The 15,850-nt window shown below is 44.4% G+C and overlaps 1 protein-coding gene across 3 annotated transcripts in view; it reads left to right on the top strand.

Annotated features, from left to right (window-relative positions):
* Positions 1-228: 228 nt before the first annotated feature.
* The window catches only part of LOC122560473 (protein tweety homolog 3-like), a 307,798-nt gene continuing 292,176 nt past the window's right edge, over positions 229-15,850 (top strand). For 2 of the 3 annotated variants that reach the window (XM_043711109.2, XM_043711111.2), the window contains exon 1: positions 229-608. In XM_043711109.2, the coding sequence (XP_043567044.2) occupies positions 486-608 (123 nt within the window). In that variant the 5' untranslated portion in view covers positions 229-485. The remainder of the gene's footprint in view (positions 609-15,850) is intronic. The other variant, XM_043711110.2, reaches the window with a different exon arrangement.

The following is a 15,850-nucleotide window of genomic DNA, read 5'->3' as shown; positions in this document are numbered from 1 at the left end:
GGGGCGGGGCAGCCTCCTGATTGGCAGGGGAGGGGCGGGGCAGCCTCCTGATTGGCAGGGGAGGGGCGGGGCAGCCTCCCGATTGGCAGGGGAGGGGCGGGGCAGTCTCCCGATTGGCAGGGGAGGGGCGGGGCGGTCTCCTGATTGGCAGGCGAGGGGCGGAGCAGTCTCCTGATTGGCAGGGAGGGTGTGGTTTTCCCTGATTGACAGCAGGGGAGGACTGAAGCCTGGGATCTATGAGCCGAAAGTGGCGGCGGGCAGCTGATCTTTGGATTTTATTGTTTTGTGTTGTCGGTCGAGGCGGCTTCCGGAGCCCCGGGAATTTGCTGTGGAGTTGTGCTCGGGAGGGTGGTCAGTGCGGGTACACAGATACCCCTGGCCCGAACCGGACCAGCTCTCCACCGCGGAGAAGACTTCGGGCGAAGCCGGGGATGGAGTGAGGGTCGGGCTGGGCCCCCGAATCGCCGACACTCGGCTGTGGCCCGATGGCTGCGGTGAATTATTCTCCTCCCTGGTGGGTGACCCTCCTGCACCGTCTCCCCCATCTCAACATCCAACTGGAGACGGTCAGCAGCGAGTTCCAGCCTGAAGACAGGCAGTACCAGGAGGTAAGAGCCCGTCCCGTTGTCTCTGTCCTCTCACGCCCCACTGTCATATATCTCCTGATCACACCCCCCTCCAAACCCCCCAAACCCCCCGATCCCCTGATTCCCCTCACCCCCCTCCGATCTCCTCACCCCTCACCCAATCCCCTCACCCGTCCCCTCACCCCCCCCGATCCCCTCACCCCCCCCCGATCCCCTCACCCCCCCCGATCCCCTCACCCCCCGATCCCCTCACCCCCCCCCGATCCCCTCACCCCCCCCCGATCCCCTCACCCCCCCCGATCCCCTCACCCCCCCCGATCCCCTCACCCCCCCGATCCCCTCACCCCCCCCGATCCCCTCACCTCCCCCGATCCCCTCACCCCCCCCGATCCCCTCACCCCCCCGATCCCCTCACCCCTCCCCTCACCCCCCCGATCCCCTCACCCCTCCCCTCACCCCCCCGATCCCCTCACCCCCCCCCGATCCCCTCACCCCCCCCGATCCCCTCACCCCCCCCCGATCCCCTCACCCCCCCCCGATCCCCTCACCCCCCCCGATCCCCTCACCCCCCCCCCGATCCCCTCACCCCCCCCCCGATCCCCTCACCCCCCCCGATCCCCTCACCTCCCCCGATCCCCTCCTCCCCCCTCCTCCCCCCTCCACCCCCTCACCTTCACCCACCCTGATCCCCTCCCCCTCCACCCACCCCCCTCACCCTGATCCCCTCTCCCTCCACCCACCCCCTCACCCTGATCCCCTCCCCCTCACCCCTTGATATCCCTCACACGCCTCCCTGATCCCCCACCCCTTGATTTCCCTCACCCCCCTGATCCCCCACCCCTCGATTTCCCTCACCCCCCGATCTCCCACCCCTTGATTTCCCCGACCCCTTGATCCCCAATCCCCTAATTCCCACGTCCCCAATTCCCCCACCTCCTCACTCCAACCCCTCAAACCCTCTCCGTCTCCAAGTCCCCTCATACCCCTTCCCCTGCACTACCCCAACGCCTCAACCCACAACCCCACTCCTCACATACCGTTACCCTGACTTCATCCCTTTCTCGCCTTTCTCCAGTTTGGCTCATTGCCATTATAAGTTGCTGCCCTCAATCATTATTGGGTTTCTGCATCGCCTAGCCCCTCCTCACTGGAAGTCACTGAGAACAACCGTGCAAAACCTGCTGTCGCTCGGGCGCAGCAAAATGTTGAGTTCAAAGCAGCTATTTAAAGATTATATCTGCAACTTTTTATTTTTGAAAATGCTGCTTTGCTTGACTGCGGCATTTCTTTGTGTTGGTAAAGGCAGGAGCAAATTGTTTTGTTGAAGGTGATGTTTTCAGCACCATTGGTAGATTGTGAATGCAAAGAAAAATTGCAAGGCATGGTCAAAATGCATGTGTTTTGCCTTCAATTTGAAGGTGCCAAATGGTTTTAAGAGGAGAAATGCCGAAGTGTCACCGGTACCCTGTCACCGATAGACTTGATATTGAGCTGAAGAAATGCACAACACTCTGACCTAGAGTTCAGACTGCTTGTTGAAATGTGAAGTTGTATGTGGGTGACAAGAATATGGCCTTTGTATTTGCATCACATTACTTCTTGTAGTAATTTTTTTCAGAAGAGCTGTTAAATAATATTTAATGTCTTAGCTAGTGCTCTTTTTTTATAAAAAGTTAGAACATGTTTTCTCTATATTTGAATTATCTTTCTTAGAATTTCAGTGAGAAGAGTGTTGGAAAAATAATCACAATGTTTATGCTGATTTCAGTATGGTATAAGGAAATGTAAATGAAGTCATTTTTAATATGTCAATAAAAACAACAAAAATGTAGTTCCATATATCTACTGTATCTCTCAAGTACTTGTCTTTTGGGGATTTGGCTTTTAATTTGCTCCCATTGCCAATGTATTGTTGCTGTATTATGTGGTTCAAAATGCTTTCTCCAGACATAACCCAGGAGGTGAGAGTACAAAACCTGTAGTTGTATAATTGGATGTTGTTCACAATTAATCTGGATACTAAAAGATTTACATACTCTCAATTATACTTCAGCAAAACCCACCTCTGAGGGAAATGTAAATATGTGAAATATTTACTTTACTGACTGTATTCAGTGCTCTAAAAAGTCATTTGGCAACATAGTTTATCATGTATTACTTGGATCTACCTTTCATTGATTTACTTTACAAAACTTGCAGTTCTTGCAGTTAAGTCAGTGTGTATCCTGACAGAACCATAACATTAGAACAGGGTGGACATGATTAAGGTGGAAATATTTCTTCAACACAATGTAATGATTGAGTAACAATTTTTCTGTACTAAATTGTTTGGGGGAGAAGAAAAGAAGAATGATCTGGTAGGGTGCTTGGTCTTAGGGAAAGAAAGCAAATATACTTTAAAATAATTTTTGATTTGAGCTACTGCGTTGAAGTGAATTTGGAAGGTTAGCTTTGCTTCAGGTTTTTTTTTTATATTAAATTCCCATTATCTAATGGGTTGGATAGGTTAACTTGTGATCCTTGACCAGTAGAACAATATTTGAGCCAGTGGTTCATTGCCACAACATAGTAGATATTTAAGCCAGATGTGTGGGCAAAGATATTTCAAATGCTAGATTGCTTTGGTAACTCACCCCATATACAATATCTAGCAAATTGAGAGTGAAAGAATTTGCCACTTTCTAAATCATGCATTAGAGAGGACAATACAGCACAGAAACAGGCCCTTCGGCCCTCCAAACCTGCGGCGATACATTTTGTCTTCATTACAGGAGCCATATTCCTTCATTCCCTTCCTATTCATGTATTCGTCCAGGTGTTTCTTGAATGCTGCTGTAGTGTCTGCTTCCACCGCCGCCTCTGGCAGCATGTTCCAAGCACTCACCACCTTTTGTGTGAAAAACAGGTCTCTTACATCTCTCTTTTTTTAGAAAGCTCTTTTACCCGCACCTTCTCTCTCTCCCCCCCCCCCCCCCCACTAGAAATTGACCCTTCAACCTGAGGAAAAAAAACCTCATACTCTAGCCATGCCATTTAAAATCTTTTAAACTTCCTCAACCTCCTGCGTTCCATTGAAAACAAATCCAATCTGTCCAACTCTTTGTCAGAGGAAAATCCCCCATACCAGGCCACATTCTGGTTAAACCTTTCTGAACCTACTCTAAAGCATCCACATCCTCCTGGTAGTATGGAGGATCTGGGAACTTACCTACCTTAAGTGTGGTTACCTACCTTAAGTGTGGCTTAACTGAAGTTCTATAAAGCCGCAGCATAACTTGTCTATCCTTATACTCAATGCCCCTTCCAATGAGGGCAAGCATGCCACAAGCCTTTTATACTCCCTTATCTCCCTGTGCTGCCAGCTTCAGTGATCTGTGACCTGCACACCCAGATCCCTCTGCATATTAATACTCCTAAAATTTCTGCCATTCACTGTTTTGTTTCCAGCTGTACTTTACCTTCCAAAACCTCATGTTTATCTGGATTAAACTCTATCTGCCAGTTTTCTGCCCATGCCGCCAACTGATCTATCCTCTGAAATTCCTCCTCACTATCCACAACTCCACCAATCTTTGTATTGTCTGCAAACTCACTAAATACACCAGCCATGTTCTCCTCCAAATGATTTATACATACAGCAGAGTTCCCAAAACTGGCCTCTGTGGAACACCACTTGTCACGACCCTCTGCCGCCATTTGTCTCCAATGACTAAGAGAAAGTGAGGACTGCAGATGCTGCAGAACAGAGTTAAAAAATGTGGTGCTGGAAAAACACAGCAGGCCAGGCAGCATCCGAGGAGCAGGAGAATCGACGTTTTGGGCATAAGCCCTTCCAATGACAAAGCCAATTCTGTATCCATCTTGCCAGCTCAACCCTGATACCTTGTGACTTCACCTTTTGTACTAGTCTGCCATTAGGGACCTTGTCAAATGTTTTACTGAAGTCCATATAAACAACATCAATCATATTCATTGCCCCCTCAAAAACCTCAAAATCAAGTTAGTGAGGCACGACCTCCCCCGCACAAAACCATGCTGTCCCTTGCTAATAGGTCCATTTGCTTCTACATGTGTATAGATTTTGTTCCTGAGGTTCTTTTCCAATAATTTTCCTACTACTGACATGAGGCTCATAAACCTGTAATTTCCTGGATTATCCCTGTTACCCGTCTTAAACAATGGGACAACGTGGGCTATTCTCCAGTCCTCTAGGACCTCACCTGTGGCCAAAGAAGAGACAAAGATGTCTGTCAATGTTCTAGCAATTTGTTCCCTTGCCTTCCTCAATGTTCTGGGATAGATCCCATCAGGATCTGGGAACTTATCTACCTTAATACTTTTTAAGACGCACAATACCTCTTCCTTTTTAATAGCAATTTGGTTTAGAAATTTGCCACTCCCTTCCGAGATTATAATTAATCAATTCCTTCTTTGGTGAATACCGACACAAAGTATTCATTTCAGGTCTCATCTAGCTCTTCTGGCTTCACATAGATTCCCTTCTTTCTCCTTGATTGGACCAACCCTTTCCCTGGCTACCCTCTTGTTTTTTATGTATAAAAATCCATGGGATTCTCTTTAATCCTGTTTGCTAATGACTTTTCAGCACCCATTCTGGTCCTTCCAATTCCTTGGTTAAGTTCTTTCCTATTTTCCTTATATACGTCAAGGACATAGTTAGTGCCCATACTCTTAGACCTAAGTATGCTTCCTTTTTCTATTTGATAAGGCCATCACCTCCCTGGCCATAGCTATCCTTCATTCTCGCAGGAACATGCCACTCCTGAACTCTTAACTGTCGTTTGAAGTACTCCCACATGTCCCATGTGAATTTACCATCAAACAGCCACCTCCAATCAACATTCTCCAGTTTCTGCCTATTGTTGCTGTAGTTCTCCTTCCCCCGGTGAATATCTTCACCTGAGAACTGCTGTTATCGCTATCCATGAGTATCTTAAAACATAGTATTATGGTCACTACTCCCAAAATGCTTTCCCAGTGAAACTTCATTCACCTGACCAGGCTCATTTCCAAAAACCAGGTCCAGTATAACCTGGTTACCCTCTTGAATGGCCCTTACAAACTCTGCTCCATCCCTATAGTGAAGCGAGTCCCAGTCAATGCAGGGAAGTTAAAATCACCCACAGTAACAATCCAGCTGTTTTGGCATCTTTCCAAATCTGTCTAATATTTCTCCTCTATCTCCTGCTGGCTGTTGGGAGGTCTGTAGTATACCTCCACCACTGTGATTTCACCTTTCCCATTCCTGAATTCTACCCATTTTGCCTCGTTGCACAAGTCCTCTGATATATCCTCCCTCACTATAGCTGTGAATGATTTGTGCTTCCAATTAAATGTTGGACTAAAACCTGGTATTGTGTGATTTTTAACTTTGTACAGCTGTGAAATACTCCTTTACCAGTAATGCAACTCACTCACCCCTGTTATATTCCCTTTCATCATACCTTAAACATCTCAATCCTGGGATATCCAGCTGCCAATCCTGTCCCTCTTTCAGCCACGTCTCCATACTTGCAATAATGTCATAGTTCCAAGTATAAGCCACAGCTCTAAGTTCATCTGTAGGGAGAGGCTGAATAGACTGGGGCTGTTTTCTCTGGAGCATCAGAGGCTGACCTTATGGACGTTTATAAAATCATGAGGGGCATGGATAGGGTAAATAGACAAAGTGTTTTCCCAGGAGTGGAGGAGTCCAGAACTAGAGGGTATAGGTTTAGGGTGGAAGGGGAAAAATTTTAAAAGGGACCTAAGGGGCAACTTTTTCACGCAGGAGGTGGTGCTGTATGGGATGAGCTGCCAGAGGGAGTGGTGGAGGCTGGTACAATTACAACATTTAAAAGGCATCTGGAAGGGTACATGAATAGGAAGGATTTAGAAGGATATAGGCCAAGTGCTGGCAAATGGGATATCTGATCGGCATGGACGAGTTGAACCGAAGGGTCTGTTCCATGCTATACCTCTGTCTCTACCTCGCCTATTATACTTTTCACATTGAAATGTATGCATTTCAGACTATTTCAGCATTTTGATTGGATGCCAGTTTCTTTTTTATTCTAGAAGGACCTGGATACCTTATTAATGAATGGTGCCAATGTTATGTTTATTCTGTGTTTGAAATCAGAGAAGTTCCACACTTGTGCTGCCTACTTCATTGTGGTGTATTGCTGCAGTCTGCTTATTCTACTTGAATAGTGCATAAAATTATGAGTTGAACAAAACCAGTAAGATGTATTTCAGTGGATTATCAACATATTGCATATTAATACTAATATCAAAATTTGTGAGGAATTGTTAAAAGTTTAATCATGTTTATGAGGGTTATCCAATAACTGCAGTGAAATAGTAAAAAAAAATCAGATTTTTCTGAGTAACGAATAGAATAATACTCTGCAGAAGTTTGCACTTCATCCTGTGTAATGTTTATTTTCAAATTGATTAGCTATTTCTGCCATGCTTATTATATTTCAAATATCAAGGTGTGAAAAATCAAGGGGTGGTGGTGTATTACCGAAGGTTGCAAAATTTTGATCACACTTAAGTGTGCAAACTGAACAGATTACATTTTAATTCGACTGGGACAGATGTCCAAGTGAGATTTGCTAGTACTGTTGGGATGAGTTTAAACTTATCAGGAGATGGAAACTTGAAGAGTGACCAAATTTGGAAGGAAGTAAAATAGGTACAGGAAATTGTAAAGATGCCAGGGTCTTGAGAAGATAAGAGCCACAAAACCAAGCATCAAGTATGCTTCAAAAATGGAATGTTGTCAAAAAGACACAGTTAAGGGTACTCTACTTGAATCCATGCAGCATTCATAAGACGATACACTCATTACTGATGAGGTTGGCCCAAGGCCCAATTCTTTTCTATTGATGGCACATTGGATCACAAAGACCTTCGTGGTGGATAGGGGATTTCCATTATAGCAATATCTGTTATTCATTGGTGGCAAATGCTCCTGTCACCTTTGTATAACAAGAATGATGTGCAGATAATCTAAAAGCACTAATAGAGATGCATGAGTATGATCTAATTGCCAATGCAGAATCATGGCTACGTGGTGGCCAGGAATGGGAATGGAATATTCAAGGATATTTGACATTTAGGAAGGACAGACAAGAGGAAAAGGATGTGGAGTTGTGCTGATAAAGAATGGGATTAGGACATTAGAAAAATGGGGTTGGGGTCAGAAGAACAATGGTGGAATCTGTTTGGGAGCTAAGAAACAACAGGGGGCAGCAGACATTGGGTGAGTTCTAAGTAGTGATAGTGTGGGGCATAATGTTAATCAGGGGATGAGAGAAGCATGTAGCATGGCCAACACAGGCATCATAGGTGACTTCAATCCACATATAGTATGGGTAACCAATTGAGTACTAAATCTGTTGAGTAGAGTTTCTGATGTTACGTTAGGAATGGTTTTCTAGACCAGTATGTTGAGGGTGAGAGGGCAGGCTGTTTTAGATTCAGTGTTATGTAATGAGAAAGAGATAATTAACAATCTTATTGTAAAAGAACCATGGATATAGCAGGGTGAGGAATGGATGTTGCAGGTTCCAGGGTTTAGATCTTTCATGAAGAACAGGCAAGGCGGTAAAAGAGGGGAAGGTGTGGCCTTGTTAGTCAAGGATAGTATAGCGGTGGCTGAAAGAACTTCTGTTGAGGACTCGTCTACTGAGGTAGTGTGTGCTGAGGTTAGAAACAGGGGAGAGGTAACACTGCTTGGAGATTTTTATAGGCCTCCGCAGAATTCCAGGGAGGTGGAAGAGCGGATTAGCAAAATTATTCTGGGTAGGAGTGAAAGGAACAAGATGGTCATTATGGGGGAACTTTAACTTCCCCAACATTGACTGGAAGTGCTATAACTCCAGTATGTCGGATGGATCAATTTTTGTCCAATGTGTGCAGGAGGGTTTCCTCACACAGTATGTTGAAGGGCCGACAAGAGGGGAGGCCACACTGGATCTGGTGCTTGGTATTGAACCAGGCCAGGTGTTTGACCTAGTTGTAGGTGAGCACTTTGGAGAGAGTGACCATAATTCAGTTACGTTTAGTTTAGTGATAGAAAGGGATAAGTACATGCCACAGGTCAAGAGTTATTGATGGGCAAGGGCAATTATAATGTGATTAGGCAAGAATTAGGATTCATAGAATGGGGTAACAAAATGCAGGGGATGCAGACAATGGAAATATGGAGCTGGTTTAAGGAACAGATATTGTGTGTCCTTGACAGGTCTGTCCCTGTTAGGCAGGGAGGAAGTGATAAGGTAAGGGAACCATGGTTTACAATAGAAATCGCATCTCTTGTTAAGCAGAAGAAGGAGGCTTATGAGGCAAGATGGTTCAGATGAGGCGATGGAGAGTTACAGGTCAGTTAGGGAGGATTTAAAGAGAAAGTTACAAAGAGCAAAGAGAGGACACGAGCAGACTTTAGCAAATAGAATAAAGGAGAGCCCTAAAGCTTTCTATAGGTATGTGAGGAATAAAAGGAATCGGGCCAATCAAAGACAGAAATGGGAAGTTGAGTGTGGACCCTGTGGAGATTGAATGAACATTTCTCATCAGTTTTCATCCAGGAAAAGGATGATATTGTTGAGGAGATGAATGAAGTACAAGATATTAGACTCGAAAGGATCGAGATTAGTTACGAACAGGTGTTATCAATTCTAGAAGGAGTGAAAATAGACAAGACCCCTAGGCCGAATGGGATTTATCCGAGGATTCTCTGGGAAGCTAGGGAGGAGATAGCAGAGCCTTTGGCTTTGATATTTGAATCGTCATTGTCTACAAGTTTGGTACCAGAGGACTGGAGAATTGCAAATGTTGTGCCCTTCCTCAAGAAGAGGAGTAGAGATGACCCAGGTAATTATAGACCAGTGAGCCTTACTTCTGTTGTAGGAAAGGATTTGGAAAGGATTATAAGAGATAAGATTTATAATCATCTAGCAAGCAACAATTTGATTTCAGATAGTCAACATGGTTTCATCAAGGGCAGGTCGTGTGTTTTTTGAGAAGGTGACTAAGCATGTAGATGAGGGTAGGGCAGTTGACGTGGTATACATGGACTTCAGTAAAGCCTTTGATAAGGTTCCACATGGTAGGCTGTTGGAGAAAATGCAGAGGCTTGGAATTGAGGGTGATTTAGCAGTTTGGATTAGAAACTGGATTTTTGAAAGAAGGCAGGGAGTGGTGGTTGATTGAAAATATTCAGCCTGGAGTCCGTTTACTAGTGGTGTGCTACAAGGGTCTGTTTTGGGACCACTTTTTTTTTGTCATTTTTATACATGACTTAGACACAGACATAGGTGGATGGATTAGTAAATTTGCAGACAACACTAAAGTCGGTGGTGTAGTGGACAGTTTGGAAAAATGTTACAGGTTGCAGGGGGACTTGGATAAAGTGCAGAATTGGGCTGAGAGGTGGCAAATGGAGTTCAATGCAGCTAAATGTGAGGTGATGCACTTTGGGAAGAATAACAGGAAGGCAGAGTACTGAGTCAATGGAAAAATTCTTGGTAGTGTGGATGTCAGAGGGATCTTGGAGTCCATGTACCTAGATCCCTGAAAGTTGCCACCCAGGTGGATAGTGCTGTTAAGAAGGCATACGGTGTGTTAGGTTTCATTGGTAGAGGGATTGAGTTCTAGAGTCGCAGTATTATGCTGCAACTATACAAAACGCTGGTGCGGCCAAACTTGGAATATTGTGTACAGTTCTGGTCCCCATATTTCGGGAAGGATGTGGAAGCATTGGAAAAGGTGCAGAGGAGATTTCTGAGGATGTTGCCTGGCCTGGAGGGAAGGTCTTATGAGGAAAGGCTGAGAGACTTGGGTCTGTCCTCGTTGGCAACAAGAAGGCAAAGAGGGGATTTGATAGAGACATACAAGATGATCAGAGGATTAGATAGGGTAGACAGTGATAGTATTTTTCCTAGGGTGATGACGTCAGCATGTAGGAGGGGGCATAACTACAAATTGAGGGGTGATAGATTCAAGACAGATGTCAGGGGCAGGTTCTTTATGCATAAAGTGGTAAGGGCATGGAATGCCCTTCCTGCTAATGTAGTCAACTCAGCCACATTAAGGAGATTCAAACGTTCCTGAGATAAGCACATGGATGATTTTGGGATAGTTTCGGGGGACGAGCTGAGAATAGTTCACAGGTCGGTGCAACATCGAGGGCCGAAGGGCCTGTTCTGCGCTGTATTGTTCTATGTTCTAGCCTTGAGGGATGAGTGACCACAACATAACAAAGCTTACATTATGTTTGAAAGTTCAGTGGTTCATTCATAGAATCCCTACAGTGTGGAAACAGGCACCACAAGTCCACACGTGCCCTCCGAAGAGTAACCCATCTAGAACCATTCCCCTACCCTATTACTCTACATTTACCCCTGACTAATGCACCTAATCTACACATCCCTGAACACTATGGGCAATTTAGCATAGCCAATTCACCTTACCTGCATGTCTTTGGATTGTGGGAGGAAACCCACGCGGATATGGAGAGAATGTGCAAACTCTATACAAACAGTTGCCTGAGGCTGGAATCAAACCCTGGCGTTGTGATGCAGCAGTGCTGACTGCTGAGCCTGCTTGAACTGAGTGTTAAATTTGAATAAGGGAAATTATGAAACTACGAGGTGCAGATTGGCTGTGGTGGATGGGAAAATACACTAAAAGGCATATCTGTACAGAGTCAGTGGATGGTCTTTAAAGAATTATTGCATGACTTACAGCAAATTTATGTGCTTTCAAGATGCAAATACTTAATGTTCATGCATCATGACGAGAAAAATTCAGGATTGAATAAGTTTAAAAGAAAAGGCTCATAAATTTGCCAGAAATAGTAATAAATCTGAGGATTGGGAGAATTTTCAGAAAACAGCAAAGGACAACCAAAAAATTGATAAGGAAAGGGAGAGTTGCATAAGATTTTGGGGAAAAAACATTAGAAATGGATTGTAAAGGTTCTATATGTACATTAAAAAGGGATTTGTTAGGCTGAGCAAGGCACCGTTAAAAAAGTATGTAATAGGAATTAGAGAATTGACAGAGAGCTAAATGATTACTTTGTTTTTGCTGAGGAAGATGCAAGGAATTTTCCAGAACTGGAATTCCAAGTGAATGAAGAGTTGAAGGCTATTAGTGAGAGAATTTTTACTGGAGTAAAATTAATAGGCTGAAAGTTTATTAAATTCTCAGGATCTGATATTCTTCGTGTCAAAGAGGTAATTATAGGGATAGTTGATACGTTGATGATTCTATAAATTCTATAGAGTCCGGAATGATTCCTGCAGATTGGAAGATAGCAAATAACACCCCACTATTTAAGAAGGAACTGAGGGAGAAAAGAATTGCAGACCTGTCAGCCTTCTATTAGTGTTAGGGAAAATGCTAGAATCTATTAAAAAAGATTGGATGAGTAGACACTTGGATCATAATGATCTGGTTGGGCACTATCAGCATGATTTGTAAATGGGAAATCATGTTTGATGGACTTGTTGGAGTCTTTTGAACAGGTTATAAACAAAATTGGTAAAGGAAAGTTCGTGGACATTTTGTAGAGATTTTTTGATCATCCTGTTGAGAGACGTTACTGCACATCACTGGAGCTGGTGGGGGATACTACCATTGCATCACCTTTCCCTTATTTTCAGTCCACCTGTTCAGGCATGTTATGACACCCCCGGACCAAGTGGGATTGAACCTGGCTCTTGTTGTGTTAGTTGTGTTATCAATATAGCTCAAGAGCCCCAAAGTACACGCTTCTTTGTGCACAGTGATGAGCCAGGTGAATGTTGTAGATATTGTGCAGAGATACTGAGATACACCTCAGGACCCGGGTGAATTTTGAACACTGCACCACAAGAGCCCCATCAGATGGACATTGGATACTTAGTTTTTCGGGGACTGAGTAGATAGGAGGTAATGTTAGTTTGGCATGGATTAATGATTGACTCCATTCTTTGTGATCTCCTCTACATTGGAGAGACCAAGTGCAAACTAATGGAGCGGTTCAGGGAACATCTCTGCTTCATACGCATCAACCAACCCCACCTTCCTGTGGCCATCCACTTCAACTCCCTTGAGGACATGTCCATCATGGATCTCCTGCACTGCCAAATCAAGGCCAGCAGCAAATTGGAGGAAGAACACCTCATCTTCCACCTTGGGAGCCAACGACCACACGGCCCCAACACTGATTTCACCAGTTCCAAATCTCCCCATCCCCACCTCATCCCAGATCCAACCCTCCAACTCGTCACCCCCCTCATGATCCAACCTACCTGTCCATCTTCCTTTCCACCTATCCGTATCCAACTATCAGCATCCCACCCACCTTGCCCCCAGCCCCACTCCCACTCCTTTAATTATCTCTCAGCCTCCTTCCCCCTCTCTAGTCCTGATGAAAGGCCAGCATGAAACATCGACTCTCCAGCCCCTTGGATGCTGCCTGACCTGCTGTACTTTTCTCCAGTGCCATGCTTTTCGACTCTGACTCTCCAGCATCTGCAATCATCACTATCTCCATGGATTAATGATTTGGCTAACAGAAGGAAAACAATGTCATTCCTTCTGTTGGCAGGTTGTGACTATTGAGGTACAGCACTTGTACCCCAGCTGTTCACAACGTATATTAATGATTTAGAGGTGAGGGTTAAACGTGACATTTCCAAATTTGTGAATGATACAAAATCGTGCAAGAATGTGTGCTGTGAGGAAGATGTACAGTGACTTCAGGAGGATTGGGACGGGTCAAGAACATATCAATTTAGAACATCATGTAGAAAAATGTTAGGTTATTCATTTCTGTTGGAGAAATAGATGTGCAGAGCATTCCTTAAATGCTAAGAGGCAAAACGGTCCTTGTTGGTAAGTCACTGAAGGCTCACATGCAGTTGAAATGTTAGTCTTTATTGCAGGAGGATTTGAGTACAAGTGTAGTGAAATCTTGCTTCACTTGTATATGAACTTGATTAGACCACACCTGGAGAACTGTGTGCAGTTTTGGTCTCCTAATCTGAGGAATTCTATTAAAGCCAGAGAAGGTGGGCAGTGAAGTTCACAGGGGTGTTCTTGGAATGGCTGGACTATCCGATGAAGAGAGTTTGATAAGCTGGGCTTGTATTCTCTGTTGCTTCAAAGAATAAGTGGTGATCTCATTGACACTAGCAAAATACAGTATTTTTAAAAAATTGACATGGTAGATGGAAATAAGATGTTTTTCCAGGCTGGGGAGTCCAGACAAGGGGCTGCAGTTTAAAAATATAGGGCATTCCACTTTGTTCTGAGATTAGGATTTTCTTTTGTTCAGAGGGTTGTGAAGCTTTGGAATCCCAATACCCTCTGTGATACAGGAAATCAGAATTTGTTTAAGGTAAAGATTGATAGATTTCTGATTACCAGTGGCATATAGGGTTATGGCGATTGGGTGGATAAAAGCCATTCAAGTTTAATTGACCATTATTACACTAAGTGGTAGGGGCAGGCTTGATGGGCTAAATTACCTATCTCTGTTACTATATTCCTACTCTGAGGGCAATGTTCACACACTGCCCTGCCTGGTCTTAGTGATAACCTTTTCCATTTTTTTGTATTGGGGTCTCAGAGTCAGAGAGATCTATAAATATCAAAAAATGCCCTTCAGCTCATTGAATCTGCGCCAGTCAAAAACTGCTGCCTAACAGTTCTAATTCATTCTACAGCACTTGGCCTGTATCTTTGTATGCCTTGGCAGCACAAGTGTATACCTAGTTGAGAGTTGAGGTTTTCTACCTCTATCACTTACGGGCAGAGAATTTCAGATTCCCACTAGCCTCTGATTGAAAAAGAATTTCCTCGCATCTTCTCTAAACCTTGAATCTGTGTCCCTGATCATTGATTCCTCAACTAAGGGGGAAAAGTTTCTTCCTGTCTACATTGTCTGTGTTTCTCAGTTTTATAGATCTCACTCCGAGTCTAGATTAGAGTCTACCATTCCTGATGAAGGCCTTTTGCCTGAAATGTCGATTCTCCTGCTCCTTGGATGCTGCCTAACCTGCTGTGCTTTTCCAGCACCACTCTAATCTAGACACTGATTTCCGGCATTTGCAGTCCTCATGTTTGCCCAGATCCTCATTCAGTCTCCTCTGCTCCAAAGAAAATAACCCCAGTCTATCTAGTCTCTCTCTTCAGAACTAAAACCCTCCAGCCCATGCTACAACCAGGTAAATCCTCTTTGCACCGTCTCCAGTGCATTCACATCCTTCCTATAATGTGAATTCCAAAACTGCGCACACTACTCTCGCTGTGGCCTAGCCAATGTTTTATATAGTTTCAGCAGCACCTCACTAATTTTTACACTTGTGCCTTGACTAATGAAGCTGAAAATGTGTTGCTGCAAAAGCGCAGCAGGTCAGGCTGCATCCAAGGAGCAGGAGAATCGACGTTTCGGGCATGAGCCCTTCTTCAGAAGGGCTCTGAAGAAGGGCTCATGCCCAAAACGACGATTCTCCTGCTCCTTGGATGCTGCCTGACCTGCTGCGCTTTTCCAGCAACACATTTTCAGCTCTGATCTCCAGCATCTGCAGTCCTTACTTTCCCCTTGACTAATGAAGGCAAGTATCCCATATGCCTACTTAACTACTTTGAGGTAGCGGGGCAGGCAGACAAAGTTGATAGACCTGCACACCAATGTTCCCCTGATCCTAGGTGTTTCCCAGGGTTCTACCATTCTTGTTTATCACCTAATGTTATCCAAACTGAATTTCATTTGCTGCTGATCTGCATTCCCCTACAATCTAAGGTTATCCTTCTTACTATTTATTACCCTATCAATTTTTGCATAATCCATGAACTTACTGATCAACTCTTCCACATTCAAGTCTACATTAATCACAAACCATAAGGGCCTGACGGTGATCCTTGTGGAACTCCACTGGACAGAGGCTTCCAGCTCCAAGATACATCTCAACCATCACTCTCCGTCTACTTACACCCAGCGAACTCTGGATCCAAATTGGCAAATTTTGTCAGCGCCCTTGGATTCTTACTTTTGCTATTAGTCTCGCATATGGGACATTATCAAAAGTCTTAATGAACTTCACATAGACTAATGTGTTGTCCTCATCTACACACCTGGTTACCTCTTTGAAAAATTCAGTCAAGTTGTTCAGACATGTTCTTCCCTTAACAAAACCGTGCTGACTATTCTTGATTAATCCCTTCCTCTCCAAATGCAGATTAATTCTCCTTCTCAAAAT

Source organism: Chiloscyllium plagiosum, unplaced genomic scaffold, assembly GCF_037043375.1.
Source record: "Chiloscyllium plagiosum isolate Xiang-an unplaced genomic scaffold, Cpla_swu_hap1 HiC_scaffold_20, whole genome shotgun sequence".
Taxonomy (NCBI): domain Eukaryota; kingdom Metazoa; phylum Chordata; class Chondrichthyes; order Orectolobiformes; family Hemiscylliidae; genus Chiloscyllium; species Chiloscyllium plagiosum.
This window is presented reverse-complemented; position numbering and strand designations above follow the sequence as displayed.